The 16,522-nt window shown below is 37.5% G+C and overlaps 1 protein-coding gene across 6 annotated transcripts in view; it reads left to right on the forward strand.

Moving 5' to 3' along the window:
* The window catches only part of GPR155 (G protein-coupled receptor 155), a 33,329-nt gene that overhangs the window by 5,976 nt on the left and 10,831 nt on the right, over positions 1-16,522 (forward strand). For 4 of the 6 annotated variants that reach the window (XR_006169404.1, XM_042821931.1, XM_042821932.1 and 1 more), the window contains exons 2-9: positions 4,864-5,369; positions 9,009-9,408; positions 10,166-10,331; positions 11,440-11,595; positions 12,561-12,644; positions 13,951-14,071; positions 15,175-15,259; positions 15,341-15,431. Coding sequence is in view for 5 of the 6 variants with exons in the window: in XM_042821931.1 (XP_042677865.1) it covers positions 4,877-5,369; positions 9,009-9,408; positions 10,166-10,331; positions 11,440-11,595; positions 12,561-12,644; positions 13,951-14,071; positions 15,175-15,259; positions 15,341-15,431 (1,596 nt within the window). In the remaining variant the exon portion in view is untranslated. Of the gene's footprint in view, positions 1-1,714; positions 1,752-4,863; positions 5,370-9,008; positions 9,409-10,165; positions 10,332-11,439; positions 11,596-12,560; positions 12,645-13,950; positions 14,072-15,174; positions 15,260-15,340; positions 15,432-16,522 lie in introns of all 6 variants that reach the window. The other 2 variants (XM_042821930.1, XM_042821929.1) reach the window with 2 other exon arrangements.

Consider the following 16,522-nt stretch of genomic DNA (forward strand, 5'->3'; position numbering starts at 1 on the left):
TCTGGTAAAGAAGTTTCTCTACTTTGGTATTCCAAGGGGAGCTTGATGATGTTGCTCAACTCACAGCTACTGCAGAACTGAGTTTCTGTTCTGGTGAATTTTAACTCTTTACAAATATTGACAACCTACAGGAGACACAGGCAAATATCAGTGTTCCAGTTTATTTCAAGAGCCTTGTGAGCTGCACTGGTTTCTTGATCTCTGTTGTCAGTTCTTGTGCCAGATTTCTGCTAGTGATGCCAGAACTGTCTGTCCTTATGAATGCAGGCTGGTAGTGGGCTACAGGTAGCTCCTCCTGGCACAGCTAATAGCAGATGAGGCAGCACTATTCTTAAAAGTTCCATGCTTATTGGCCTGCAATACCCAGCAATGAGCTTTCAAGGATCCAAATCTTAATCTTCAGTCCTTGAACAGAAGATGATATATTGTATGTAAAGACAAGCTCTTGCCTTTAAGATATATGTACTCATTTTAGTATTGTTTGACTAGTTAATTTCTTATGCGTACTGTGAGAACAGTTCTGTGTAGACTGTACAAGGCTTTGGTTTTGGATCTGCTCAGCATTGTTGATTGTGTTAAAAGCTGTGAAATGAAGACACTTCTGCTTACGTGAGAGGCCAGACTGAAGCCCTAGGTGTGATAAAGCTGTATGCCAAATCTGTGATTGGTTAGGTAATCCCACTGCAGTTACGTAATGTGTGCATGTCATTGCAGATGGGACTCAGGGAAATATTCACTGTGATATGCACCGAGCAAGAGCCTGCGTTTCTGGAAAATACCCATCGCTCTGTGATAGATAATCTGTGGTACACATGAGTGTTTGGGGCTGTGCACAGCTCTGGAGCTGAAGGGGTGATTCACATCTCAGTCTTTCAAGGAACACCAGCAGCAGCTTTGTCACAGTGTGCCATTTCTCTCTTTGAAACAAGTGTGGTTCATGAAAAATTGTGCCTGGCTGACTTTTACGGAGGCGCTTGGAATGAATTTCAAGGTGAGGATAGCCTGGAGGGAAGCGCAGGAATGTTTGTGGCGCTCTACAGAAGATGGTTGTAGGCTGTGTGGGTGTATATCCATGTTAATTTTGATCTGCTTTGGGAGATAGGGATTGAGCACGTGCTGCTGACTGGTACAACCAGAGTCAGCCTGCTGCACGCTCATTTGAGTGAGTCCTGGGTTATGAAACAGCAGCAACTCCATAAATAATTTAAAAAGGGAGGGAAGAGAGGTGTTTAAACAATTCTAGCACAATTTTGGTTTCAAAGAATTTGCTTGTGGAGCTGTATTGGTAGACTTGCCTACAAAAGCCTGGTCTGTACCAGGAAACAGCCTGCGTGGCTTAAACTGCTTCTCAGGAGGGAGAGAGGGGAAGAAGTTCTATCTGCAATTAGCTACTAGATAGCTGTGTGAGGCTGAGGCTTCTGTAGGGAGCATATTGAATACGTTGCATTGCAGAGAGTCTCACATCTGCACAGTGCTGCAAGCTGGAGGAATTTGAAGTAGGACTGTTCCAAAACAACCACTTTTTACCCTGCAGCTAGGGTAGAATGTGGCCAGCTTCTTTCAGGAATTCAGCCCTGGAAATCTCTTGATGTGCCAAAACAAAGTTTGGCTTTCTTTTGAACAATTTGCATGTCCTAACTACTTTCTTAAATTTTGCTAGTGGAAGTGGTTTGTCATCTGCTTTACTTATTGCTATTTTTTCATTGTTCTCCAGCAGATATTCTTTGATTTGGCATCCTAAATAAATCTGGGTGAGTGTGCCTTCTATTATGCTTTTTTAAAACATACAACATTTAAAACAAGCCCTGCTTGGAGCGACAGCCTTTTTTCTTGGGAAGAAGAGATAGCCAAGGCTGCTGGACAGATCCAGATGCTGCAAGTGCTCAGGCCAGGTGAATTACAACAGCATCACAGGGTTGTTTACCAAAAGCTTTGGGCGTAAATAGATGTCATGAGTCAAAGGGTTTATGCTACACATGAATGTGTGTGTGCTGGATGCAAGGGTGTGAAGTAGGGCATACAAGATCTCATCTTTGCTCTAAGCTGATTTATTTGCTTTTGTAGCTGGCTGTTGTATTCTCTCTGCTCCCTGTGGACAGGAAAATGGAGGCTGGGGAGGCTCCTAAACCCATTGTTGGTGTTTGCGGATCCAGCCGCAGTGCTGTAAGAGGCACTGGTTTGAGAATGGGGAACCTCAGCTTTGCCACTGAGCTGTTAGATCATTTATATCAGGCAAGTCAGTCTGCCTTTCCTTTAGCTGCTGTCTCTATAAAATGGGAGAAAACACCTTGTGTGCCTTTCAAGAGTACTTTAGGACTTAGACTTGCCAAAAATTAATTTGTAAAGTTAGCGCTAGTGTGACAAATTGGATCATTGGTCATTGTTTCATGTGGATCCTCATTAACTGGAAAGTGCATCATTAGCACAAGATAATGAAAAACTGGGAGAGGCTGAAGTTGCACAAGCAAGATGCAAGCCTGAAGGGTGCTAAGATGACTTATTTCCTATACATCTTTCTTGAGGGTAGGGAGCACCTTGCAGATAATTTTGTACAGTGTGGAGAAGCTACAGTCCTTGGTCAAATTTGTCTGCCTTGCCAAACACATAGTTCTTGTGAGGGCTATTCCTTCTATGTCTGTTATAAGGAAGAACAGGAATGGTAAGAAATACGGACTGCTTCCCAGTAATGTTAGGAGAAGATGTAAAGCCACTTTCCAGAGACAAAATTCTCATTACGAGGGTGTGTCTTATGTTGATGCAAACCTGGCTATGTCAGTGGGGAGGCCTAGAGTAAATTGGACAACTCCTTGCATCCATGGCACTGCTCTGGGCATTGTTTGGAGGTGAGAGATGATTTTACACTGAAACAAATTAAAGGAGTAATGTCTCTGTGGATGCACCCAGGCTGAGGTCCTTACCTAGTCTGTGTTGGCACCCCTGTATGCCTGGGCTCACTTCGGTATGAAAACTGGGCTTGTTTCTGAAAGAAGCTACATGTAAATCAGCTGGCACATGTAACAGGACTGTAGAAGTTGCCCTTACAGGCAGCATATTGTTAGCACAGTAAATGCTGTTCCTTTTATGGGTATCAAAACCAAAAAGGATTCTAGTATTGGTTAGAAATAAGTAGGGCAGTTTTACTGAGTCTTTTGATGAGCTGTTTTAAACATTAGCATCTGCATGGGGAAGAAACACAAAAGTAATTGAAAGTCAGTGAATGCCATGTTCTTTCTGAGCTGATCAGTAATGGGAAAGGAGTTCTTGTTATTTCATGATAGATTGAGTGCATACAGCTTAGGCTGTAAAAGAATATGGAAACAAGTTGTTTGGTGGCTTAGTGTTTTTGATGTGTGAAGAATGAGTCTGTAGAAGGATGTACAAAGGAAGAATCAATACTGATAGACTTTGGAAAATTTCCTGTGCAACAGTGTTATAGATGAATAGGAGCTTCGTAAAGATGAGTAGGTAAACTAGGTAACTTTGTGTTTAACCTGAAGCAAAGGATTTCGTAACTTTTGTCTCTTGCCTCTGGGAAATGGATATACAGCCCTGAGTAACAGTGGGAGGCATCTTTTTGGCAGAGTAGGAAAACTGTTCTGGGCTTAAATTTACAGCAGAGTATTCACAAAAGAAGTCTTAGAGATAGACTGCAGTGATAGGTCTGGATTAGAGCAAGAACTCTGAGTCATCTGTTTATAATTGAATAAATGCTTATGAAAGTACAGAGGCAGAGGATATAGTGAAACAAAAGAGGAACGAGGAAGGAGCTCTATAAGCTCCACAGGACTTTGAGGGATCCTCCCATGTAAGTACTATAAGAACAAGTGGAGATGGGAGGCGAATTAGGAGGAGCTCTAATTACAAAAGGTATGGGAAGGGCAAGATTAAGAAGAAGAGGATGATTAGCATGTATGATGGTCACAAAGGATGAACTTTGTGCAGCAATTCTGCAAGTTTAAGATTTTGGTCTCATAAGCTTTTGGTAAGAGCTGTTTCAGGGGAGGACCTGGGTTAAATGAGATCTAGAGTGGGAAGTAAAGGAGGACTGCTGACCATGCTTGGAGCTTGTGTGTATGGAAGCAAAAATGAAATAGCAGTAGGTAAAGGGAAGGGTTTTAATATTGGAAATGTAATGTGTATTTTTATTGCAAAGGAAAAAGAACCATGTAACATATGAATCACAGAGGACATAAGATGTCATAGGGCAGGCACAGGGAATTAGAAAAGAAAATTAACGGTTTGGTAATAGGAAGCAAAAAGAATGTGAGACTGTATTTGGGAACTGAGCTGACGAGGTAAGTAAGGTTACAAGCTGTAAGTCAGCTAACGAGCATGTGAAGAGTTGTGTGCTGTCCTAATAGAGATTTAACCGGACTTCTAATTTCAGTCTGGCAAGATAAGGAATATACATTGAGAACTTAGCCCTTGCTGTTTTCTGACTGAAGACGGCTGAAGGGCTATGATTTCATCTAAATGTTGTTTAGATCCTAGAATAAGAACAAAAAGTCCTTCATTTATAGTTTCTCTCCTTCCAACAGATGTTTTTTTTTCTTTTTGCATTCCCAAACTATACTTAGTTTTAACATATAGTATTATCCCTAATTTTCAAGCTCAGTTCTTCAGACATTTTTAACCTCTATCATTTGTCTTGTTGGGTTGTGTGAACCTGCAAGAACATGTGAGAGCAGAATGATTTCTCAGCTTTCTTATTTCTCGCTTTTACTTCTCTGTATCTGTTTGTTAGTCTCATTATTTGTTTGTCATGCACTTGTAAGCATAAGCTCTTCTGTCAACAAGCTAGATAGCATGAATTTTCATCAACATAGTTTCAGAAGTTAATGAATATCTTTTTTTGTTTTGCAGATGAGATCATTGAATGCTCTTTTTTTGCAAGAAGAAGTCAAAGGAAATGGATAGCTATTCTGACTTCAGTGCAAAGAACCTGTCATCATCAGCTAATATGTCTATCTCTTTGCCGGAACAAGTTGGACTCAATGCCACCGATGGTCCTCCTTCTATGTCAATAAGCAGGCTTTTTCCAGCCCTATTAGAATGCTTTGGAATAATTCTTTGTGGCTATGTAGCCGGCAGAGCCAACATTATCACATCAACTCAAGCTAAAGGACTAGGAAATTTTGTCTCCCGTTTTGCACTCCCAGCTTTACTGTTCAAAAACATGGTGTTACTTAACTTTTCTGATGTAAATTGGTCCTTCCTGTACAGTATCTTAGTTGCCAAAGCTGCCGTGTTTTTCATAGTCTGTGTTCTAACATTATTGGTAGCCAGTCCTGAGAATCGATTTAGCAAAGCAGGTTTGTTCCCTATTTTTGCTACACAAAGCAATGACTTTGCACTCGGATACCCAATAGGTGAGTAGTTCCTTACGCTTTCTTTTTCAAAAGTATTTTTAGTGTTGTAGATGTTTTTGCTTTTCTTTTATTTTCCATTTTTTTTTTAATTAACTTTAGAACTGAAGTTAGGAGCTACTTAAACTTTCTCTCAGTGTACATTTCTTGATGGAGCTCATTTTAAAAATGAAAAACTAATCCTCAATACACAAGTGTGTGTATTGGGGTGGGTGGAGCAAAGCTGTCAGCTAGTGTGAATGAAATAATTTGAAGACAATCCAACTCCTGTTGTCTAGCACTATGTGACTTAAAAATGTATAGTAAAATATTTCAGAATTGGTGTAAATTACCCTATACGTTGTGTAGGTTAAGCTACCCTGATGGATAATTGCCAGTTACCCTCCAGAACAAAATTAATTGCATTGCAAAGTAGGAGTCCACATGTAGCCTGTGAGATAGCTGTAGTGCAGTTTAGTACTAATTTGGCATTAACTCTTGCTCAACCTCAGAGAAGACACAGCAAGAATGTTGACTTTTGTGTTAATTAATTTATAAATTTATATATATATAATTTATAATATATAAAATATAAATAATATATAATATATATAATATATAATATTATATATAATATATATAATATATATAATTATATATATAATATATACAAAATTTTTATATATATAATTTATATATAAATTTATAATTTATAAATTATTTTTTAACAAACTTTTGTGTTAATTAATTTATGTGGCCAATCAAGTTCTATCCCTTAATCTTTGTTTTCTCACAACCAATGAATGTTCCCTGCGATACTACCTTGAAAGCAGCCTTTTAAAAGAAAGATTACTGTGTGATTTGTGGTAATTTGTTTATCTCAAATAGGAATTTTATGCAGCTGTGATACCTTTTTCAGTAAGTGCGACTAAGCACCAGTCCAGTGGACTTAAAGGGAGGGAGTGGAATACAGAGAGGAGGCATTCAGAGTATAGCTTGTAGAGCTGTGTACTTTTATTCGTGTAAGCCTGCATTTGGAATGCCAAGCTATATCAGTTATTAATCTTGATTTTTATCCAAATCTGCAAGATTTACTTTCTTCCCTTTTGGCAAGCAGGATACTATTTTCCCTATTAGAGGTATTCTTAAGGGCATATTTATGTGCTTTTTAGCCATGCGTACTATGATTCTTGAGAAGTGCTCTGGAGTTGTCGCAGGCTTCTCCCACCTGCTGCTGTCTGACTAGCAGTGCTTTTTACCTGCCTTGGGAAGATTCTGTGTGCCAGTGCTGTTTCTTCCCATGCTAACCTGTGTAGCTGGTACCAAAAGCATGCTGCACATAGCAGGAATTTCCAAATACACCTTGAGTGCATGGTGTGTGGGGAGGATTGCTGGGTTCACTGGTATTTTTTTACTTCTTCCTGAAGAGAGGGTGATCTGTGCCACTTAAATTCTCTTGATCATAGAATGAAAAATACAGATACAGAAGAAAAGCTCAAACATTCCAGATTATGACAAGTATTTCCATATTTTAGGGAACTTTAAGAGCTAGCAGTTCTGTTCACCCGATTTCAGGCAGCATGCTGTAGAGAATCTTGAATCTTTATTCTTTCGTAACTTGGTGGATGAGTATAAAAGACAGACAAAGGCAATTGCAAACTTTTTCTTCCCTGGATGAAAATACATTTTCCCTCAGTTCCATCTCCTGAGACTTATTCCTCTTGTGGGAAATGTCCCAAACAGGGCTGTGAGGATTACTTCTTTATTTCTTGGCACTGGATTAAAATGCCAGCTAGGGTTTCTTTGAGGCTTTTTCTCTGAGGCTCTCTGAACATATTTCCACTTCCTCCCTCTACTTAAAACATTCTACTTGTAATCTGACAAGAAAGTCAGTTCAGTTCAATTTTTTTCAAGTATTCCTCAATTATAACATATGATTCATGCCTGCCCTACATGCAATCTATCCAAATTCACATGTGGTTCATTAGGAGCTTTCCTGTCACACCTAACACACCAGTGGCACTGTAGGCACTTAAGGGCTCTTTGTTTCTTAGAGCTCTTTATTTCCTTTTTCCCCCTTTCAGTTTTCCCACCCCAAACTTTTGCCAGTTTTCAGCATTCTGTTGCATATGTAAACTATTCACCATTAATGTGTCACTTCTGAAGTGTGTGCAGGGCTGGACACATGGAATGACTTCTTTGTTTCCTTTTACTTGTGTCTTAATTAGTGTTTTGAGCAAAACCTCATCTTCTAATGGATAGCTCTTATTAATTATGTCTTTAAAAGTCATATGCTTCACTTTAAAATTGCATAGCAGAAGAATTTAGTAAAGACAATTCTGTATATTGGAGCAACACAATTTTAAAGACAATTTGAGTGGTTAAAAAAATATAAAATTCAGACTTCTTATCCAATGAGATTTTTTTTCTGCAGTAATTGTTGCTGTTGAAAAAAATCTGTGCATGAGGAAAAAACCTAAATGTCTAGGAAAACAAAAATGAAGACTAAATTTGCAGAACTCACCACCTTGCTTTTCTCTAATCCCTGTTACAACAGTTTCCCCACTACAAAATGATGTTGGCTTGGAGTGAAAAAGAACTGGTACACTGGTACAATAGTTTGCTAGCATCCCCCTGATGTAAATACAATCGCTAAGAGAGAAAGCTTTGTCTTCTGGTTTGTCCTTCTGGGTGAGGTGGTACAACTGTGGGTGAACAGATACGTCTGCTCTTGGATGGTGTGCTGTTAAAGAACAGCTGTAGTGCTGTGTAGCGGTGTGTGGGTGATGGGAGGCTCCGTTACAGCAGCTATAATGGTGCTAAGTGCAGTAAGCATTAATGGCTGTGATAGACATGTTTTTGAGCAGCTGGGATGTGGAGAACTGAGATAAAAAAGAAAGCTTACTATCATTGTGGTTGATGGGAAATCGAGGTCCCTTTTCAAGATTTTCTATATTTTCTATTTTTTTTTTTTTTGTGTGTGTGTGTGTGTGTGTGTGTGTGTTTACACAGATCAGCCTCGCTAACTGCCCGGAAGCAGTGAAAGCAGAGAGTTGAAATAGAAGTTTTCAGACTGTGAATTTTTTCACAGCACTAAGAAGTTCCAGTGTTCCACCACCACGTCTTGTCTCCTATGGAAACTGTTTTGGCAGTGCTGCCAATATATAGATCAGCAAAATAGAAGCAGAACTATTACTTTCTAAATCTGCAATATATGTATATTCACAACTCCTGTCTGTAAAACTGCCAGGAATCTCTTTACGTTCACACAGTTACTGCTTTGTGAAACTTAAGAATAGGGACAAACATTTGGAAGAACATTGTATGCAGTAAAGACTGGTCCAAAAAGGCAATGCAGCAAAAAAGTATCATTCAGCATTTGGAGTGAATCAAAGAAGACGTGGGGTTATTTTTATCGTGTTTTTTAACGTAAATGTTGAATAATTGTAGAATCATTAAATAATGTTGGGAAAGTTAATGTGTTCAATACGCATCTGTGGCCTAATGGTGATGTCCCCTTATATCAATTGTAAATTCTGTTACTTTTAAAGGATACTGAAGTAACTTTTCTCAAGTTTCAAGGCAACAAAAATTAATTTCATTATTAATGAATTTTTGTACTGAAATATTATCACTCATTACTCTTCATTTCCTGTCTTCTAGTTGAAGCTCTATACCAAACCACTTACCCAGAGTATCTCCAGTACATTTACCTAGTGGCTCCAATATCTCTTATGATGCTAAACCCTCTGGGTTTTATCTTCTGTGAAATCCAGAAGTGGAGAGACAATCGCACTGTGTCCCACAGCAAAATCAAAATAGTGGGCCTAGCACTCCTTCGAGTTCTGCAGAACCCAATTGTATTCATGGTCTTCATAGGAATTGCCTCAAACTTTATTCTTGGCCAGAAAATTCCTGATTACCTTGAAAATTTCCTTGATGGACTGGGCAGTTCATTTTCTGGCTCTGCACTTTTTTACCTTGGACTAACTATGGTGGGACAAACAAAAAAACTGACAAAGGGTATGTTTGTTGCACTGATCCTCCTCATCACAGCTAAACTGTAAGTTCTATTTATGTACTTTCATAATTTTGCTTTGTAAAGTGTTGCTGGATGTTTTAACCTCTGAGTATATCACTCATACGACTTTTCTTTCCAGTATTTCATCTAAATATTTTATTTGCTGCAGTTCTACAGTTAGCATAATAGAAATATTTTGTCACTGTATTTAGACTGCAAAATTTGGAGACACACTTGAATATCATAATTACAGCTAACTAGGAAACTTACTACGAGACCTACGTTGTAAACCATCCCAATTATAATTCTGTAAGAATGTGAGAAAAATAAATGATTGTTGCTTATGGAAGCCTGTGCAAGGCTTACGTAGTAAGTCCATGTAATATCTGGGATATTGGTAAAGGCAGGCAGAGGAGCATGAATGGAGATTTTTTTTTGTAAGATAAAACTTTTAACGTGGGATACTTGGGCTTGCACACTTGTTCTATGTCAGACAGGTCACATAAGCTGATCTGATTTTCAAGGTTGCTGACTTCTGTACGGCTGCTGTTTTTTTTAACAGATGGAAATTACATGTTGGTTTTATATTTTGCCTTTCTAAATCTGAAGCTATTGAAAGAATGTTTCTGCACAAATATGTAGTAAAATGCTTTGATAATCCAGGGATCAGTGTAATTTCTAACACTTTTGTGTATGTTTTGTTTAACTTGTGACAAGAAAATTTGGAGCAGCTGACATGTAATGATTCCTTTTCTGAGTAAACTTAAACGAATGACTTCTTTCCCCCTTCTCTTTTCAGACTTATGATGCCATTTCTCTGTAGAGAAATGGTGGAACTCCTGGACAAGAGCAGCAGCACAGTCAACCATACCAGTTTATCAAACTATGCATTTCTTTATGGAGTTTTTCCAGCAGCACCTGGTGTTGCAATATTTGCAACTCAATTTAATATGGAAGTAGGAATTGTATGTAATCAGTTTTTTCTAAACTTGTGCTAACTTTGGGCTTGAGTTTGTTGAGTAAATACTTATGGTAGAGTATTTATTAAGTACTTTTCTGAAGAACAGACTCATTTCAAGTCTGAGCTGTAATGCAAGTTAATAATTAACCAGAATACTGTTTCCTGCTGTCTCAAGTTTCTTGGTAGTGCACGTTCTTAAATAAGTCCTTACACTTTTATTATTCATGACAATAGTAGGAAGAACTATAATAATTTTTGTTTTCTTTTTTCAGAGGTCTTATTTTTGGTCTACTCTTTTAGTCAGAAATAGGGCAGGAATGTTGTCACTGATTTCAGTAACAAAGTGAGATGAATTAGCTTCAAACTGATAGCTTATGGAAGAACCTGTGCTTTAACTGATTATTTTGTATAGAACTCTAATTAAATCTTGTGGTAGAAACACATTTTAAATAGAGGGTATCAAATTAAAATATAAAGTTTATAACTTTTTTTTTCCCACTTGAATATTCTGAAAGTAAAAAGTTTTAAGGTAGAAATCTGTGCCCAAGCAAGTTAGGAAATCTCTTTAAATAGTGATCTGAGGAGTGAGTAGAAACTCACCCTTCCATCACTGTAAATTCTAGAATTCTAGAAGGCAAAAAGATAGTGAGGTGCCTAAATAGAAACAATTGAAATGTAAAAAGATGATTTCTTCTCATGAATTTATACATATTACTGTTAACATAATTGAGTTTACTTATTTGTTTATGATGTGAATAACCAAAATTGCATCCAAAAGTATATTGTGATATTGTAAATTCACCTCTAGGTTGGAGTCATCAGTATCTCTAACACACATGAAAAAGCTCTATAAGCGTTTGCAGTTGAGAACTCTGCATTCCCACTACTTCAGAAGTTCGTTGAAACATATGAAACAGATACTTCCTCTCTCAAGTGCTAACTAATTTGTCATGGAAACAACTCAATTATTTGTTTAAAGCTCTGCTCTTAAATTGAAGTTACAGTTTTGCTAGGGGGTTGCATTTTAAAAAAAAAAAAAAAAAAAAAAAAAAAGGACCTATTTAACTTGAGATTTCCTTAACTCTGTTCATGTTCTGTTTGACTCTTTGCAGATTACCTCAGGCATGGTGATAAGCACTTTTGTGTCTGCACCCATCATGTATGTTTCTGCATGGCTTTTGACCATTCCATCTATGGATCCCAACCCACTGGCATCTGCGCTGCAGAATGTTAGCTTTGACATAAGTATTGTCAGCCTTGTTTCTCTGGTAGGTGTTGGCAAAATGAAATACCATTGCACACTGTAATATCAGAGAAGCTTTACTACATAAGCAGCAAATCAAGTCGTGATTTAAGATGAGATTGATATTTCATCATTGGATCTTGTTGCAGAAGGATGAGGGAGGAGCTGGGTTTAAAAAAAAAACTGTAAAGCTGCACTGTGGGGAAAAACAACCTGAAGTGCTTGGATATCTCAGTAATGCAAGCTATGTAAAAACTTCTGCTGGAATTAAATCTAAACTCCTGAAATGTTAATGAATATTTAATTAATGAAGTAGCAATGAGAACATTTAAGTTGGAAGTTTTAATTTAGCTTTATCAAATTCCTTTCCTGGTAGTTCTTGGTGTCTAATCCTGAAAAAGCATACTGAAATCTCAGAAGTCTGATGTGAATTGTGTTTTGGTTTCACAAGCATTATACATAGTGTGCTTAGTCTTTTAATTTTAAATAAAAAGCTTCCATGTTGGAGGAAGCTAATAACTTCTGAAGTTGGTATCACACTGAACCTTTTGTCACAAAACTATCCCTCGAGGGAAGCATCAAGTAAAATCTGCCTCTTGCCATCATTAATCACTTTGGGAGATTTAAAAAGGACAGGATGCAAAGACTGTATAATTCCAAACTTCCAGTCTATTCTATGTTTGTTTATGTCTTGGGAAACAACCAGCCTTCTGCACATGGTAGGCAAACCCTTGGTACTCCCTGGAAATATTTCGCCACTATGAGAACATGATGACACGTTGCTTTTTCTAAGGCATCCACATTGTGTGGTGTGGTGGTGGTGTCAAGCTGCCTGTGACAGTCATGTTGCTAAGAAACTCCTCAAGAAGATTTGTTGTATATTTAATTGCACCAAATTTTGCCAGTGTTCATCTGGCTCTTTTTTTATTATTGTTGATGTTTCGTGTGTGTGTGTTGGTCTCATATTCAATTTTATCTTGTCTGTTACAGATTTGGTCTCTTATTGTTGTTCTTCTGAGTAAGAAATACAAACAGCTTCCTCATATGATTACAACAAATCTACTTGTTGCTCAGGTCAGTAGTAAAAAAATATATATTTTCTTTTTTTGTGCATGTGTCTTATTTTTAACACTTTTGCAGTTTGGTTTCTGCTGCGTATCTTTGTAGCCATATAAAGTGAGAAGGGGAATCTAATGTGTGACTTGTCTGAAAGGTTTCTGTGATTTAAGAGGTATAGCCTTGAAGAAAATGTCAAAGTGACTGTTTTGATCGTCCAGCTCTCATAGAGCAGCGTCTCAAACAGATCTATAAGCAATCAGAACGGCAAATGGCTTTTGCGATGTATTTTTAGCATTATAAACTATTGCCAAATAGCAGTGCTGAGTGCACTTTCAGTTCAGTTTATGCCAATCTGAAGTCAGCAATGCTATGATAGGCAGCAGCATGCATCTGACTCTTGGTGACCTGATCCAAGGAGTGAAGTAGGAAACTAGTCCACATGCTGGTTCAGCTACCTGAAGTGACTCACTGAGGGATCAGACAGGTGCCAGTGCTGATGCAAGGAAGGGGCGTGGGAATGCATGGCTGGTGGCTAGGGAACAGCAAAGCCAAATAGCTCTGACTTGGATTAGTTGTAATTGTTATTTAAGCTGAGGGAGAACTATAGAGTATGTGCTTCTTTTTTCCTTGAAGACAACTGCACAACTATTAGAATCAGTGATGTGCAGTGGATGCTTTTTGAAGTGTTGTTTCTGTTTGTTTCTTAATAATAAAGTGAACTCTGAGATCTGATTGCAGTCACATTTCAGAGAAGAAAATCACACGTGAGAGTTGCAAGTGGTGCTTGTCTGTAACAACATGAAGTTTGCTTTAGGAATATTTTTGAGCCCTTGTATTAGTATTTCTGTAGTATTTCAGCCTATTTATTCAGATTAATTCAGTACTAAAACTCTCCCATGAGGCCGAAAACTTGTATAATTCTTGACTGATCTGTTGATGTCGACTCTCAGCTTCATGTTCAGATCATTTCAGATGAATGGTCTGTACCTAACAAAAGCTTTGCATCTTGGCTAAATATTTATAATCTTGCAATTACTATATATACTTTATTTCCTGACTTTCCCTACTCCACTGCTGTCAAAAAAACAAAACAAAACAAAACAAGAGGAGGTAGAATGCCCTAGTCAGTGATGTAACCATAATATTATTTCTATGTAAGCATAATATTTATTGCTGTGCTATGGAATTCATAAAATTACATTGCAATGGTGTTTAGAAACTTAACATAGCTATATTACACTGTGTTCAGGTTTGAGGCTTTTTGTGTTTTTGTCATCCTGTTTTCTGCATTTAGATAATGTCATCTTTTTTTTCTTTTCAGTTTATTGCTTGCATTGGAATGGTGATATGGAATTTCACTGTTAAACAGAAAGATGTAACTGTGCAGATCCTAGCATTTATATTTCTCTACAGTTCACTTTATAGCACCTACCTGTGGACAGGTATGATTTTTCTAGGCAGAACTAGGTATAGTATAAAAGATTAATGTACTGACATAATTTGCTTGTGTTCTTCAGAGTAATTGTTCCATTCACTTGTGTATAATTTCACAAACATACACTTAAAAGCTGTGCCAAGCTGAAGCCCTAGCAATGGAAGGCTAAATGTCAGATGCTGCTTCTGCTACTCAAAGCTCATATATAGACATGTCTGGTTTCTCTTTGCCTGTTGCAGTACAAGACTTGCTGGTTTATTAAAAAAAAAAAAAAAAAAGTCAAGAACCTGTCCCAAAGCAAAAGCAATTACAAATAGACTAAGTGGGAATGGGTTGCCCTTCAGCTACTCAAAAGCTTACTGCCAATTTTTAATTAATGCAGAATGTAAGACTTTAATTTATTCAGCATTAAGAAGATCTTAAAACCTTATGCCTCAAAAAACAGAATGAAGGGAGATAGCAAAGGAGCTTTAATATTTCTTCCCTGTGGCAATTGCAATTTCCAAAAACAGTGTATGTGTTCTGCAGGTGTAGATGATTAATGAAGAGATTAGTTACAGTAGACAGATTTGAAAGATATATGAAGGAACTTGGGGAACTATTTGGGTGTAACTAAAGCAGACTTCCTATACCATTCCTGAGTCCAGAAGTGGAAAGGTTTATTTTGTGTGATGTTTTTGTCCAGTTTTGTGCTTGTTAGGCTGAGACAGAAAATAGCGTATGATTAGTATAGCCTAACGTAAATACTAGTTTTGCTTTGACAAGGAAAGTATTATTGGGGTTGGGAGTGGAATTGATATTTGCAGAAGATAGTCCTATGTAGAGTTACTCCTGTAAAAACACATTAAACATTTTTGTGAAATTTAGCATTTACTTTCCGAAAGACTTATCTTTTTTTAACCTTAATGAAGTAGTCACTTGTGTCTTAAGTATTCTTATGGCACCTTTTAAATACTTGTAAACCTTCCTAAGCATTTATAGGTGGAAATAAATTGTGATCTGAGAGGCACTCTTTGGTTACTAAGCAGGTCACACACTAGAGTGTCTAGAGTCTGTAATTTTCAGTTCTCTTTTTAGTAATAAACAAGGCATCTCTTTTGTTCTTTGTAGGGTTTTTATCTTTCTCTTTGTTTCTGTTGAGGAAGAGAGAAACAGTGACGATTCCCATCGGGTTTATAATCATAGCTGGATGGGGGTAAGTTAACACAGATGTTTGCCTGTAGGCTTGGTGAGAGCAAGCTAAATATGTTACTTTGTTCATATTTTGCACTTTCAGAGTCCCGACGCTTCTGATAGGAATCTTGTTAATAGTTGGTGAACGTAACAGCAATAGTATTGACTCTGCCTTTTTCTATGGAAAACATCAGGTATGAGTATCTTCTGTCCTTGTATCTTCTGACTTTTGCTATATCCAATACATCCTTAAATTCTTTTCTATTTGTTTCTTATGTAAGTAGCTTTCAGTCAAAGTGCAGGCTACTGTAACAGTATCATTATACAATGCTTACAAGTTGCTATAAAAATATTTCTGTAATGAAACATTCAAAAAACTTGTTTGAGCAATGACCTTCAAGTTTAGACAGCTATGACTAAGAAAAAGAGGGAATAGGCTTCCAAAAGAAAAGTCTTAGGAGTAGTAATGAATTGCAGAGCTCTCTTCTTGGTGACTAATTTAGTCTAGCTTGATAATTATCTAAAATTGACACCATTCAATAGCTAATTAATGTTTTTTAAGCTGTAGTAGATAGGATCTACGTTACATTGGTAGCAGTGACTGCTTGCGCTATGGGAGAATTCTCTGTGCAGTCAGGAGTTGAAAGTCCCTAAGGCTGAAATAGTGTTTTTATCAATAAGTAGTTTGTCTTTACTAGAGGATGTGATCTGTACTAGGGTAGGTAGTTGTTTTGTTTTCCCTCTGCCTTTCTTATGGACAGAAAGACTGTGAGTTGCTCAGGATTATTCATGTGGTGCTTTCACAAGTAACAAAATAGCTTCACAGTGGACAGTGGGTATTGGTGGCAGATGATTAGAATGAAACGTTAATTAATGGGATGTTCCCCATTGGAGAAAGCATGGAAATTTGAGCTGTGCCGGAGAGGGTGGGTGACAAGTGCATTTGTCTTTGGGAATTAAAAGGTACCTAAACTGAACTTAAAATGCAACAATAATGGTCCTGAGGGGAAATAATATAATGACAGGAGGATGTTTTTCTAGCTCGTGGGAAATAGGGGTCCTCATGAAAAACAAGAGAGGAGGGGGAAAAAAAAATGGGGGGAAAAAAGAGGGGGAGGACGTAAGAAAAAAGGAGGAAAGAGGAGGAAAATAAAAAAAACTAGCTGGCTTACTTATGAAAATAAAACTAATTTCATGTACTGAGTGCTCCTTCACCTTCAGTGCTATGAGATGGGATAGCATTTTTAGTGCATTTTTAGTGCATTTTTAGTGCATTTTTAGTGCA

The sequence above is a fragment of the Centrocercus urophasianus genome, unplaced genomic scaffold (assembly GCF_019232065.1).
Source record: "Centrocercus urophasianus isolate 14NV4802_14NV808 unplaced genomic scaffold, USGS_Curo_1.0 seq_20, whole genome shotgun sequence".
NCBI classification, from domain to species: domain Eukaryota; kingdom Metazoa; phylum Chordata; class Aves; order Galliformes; family Phasianidae; genus Centrocercus; species Centrocercus urophasianus.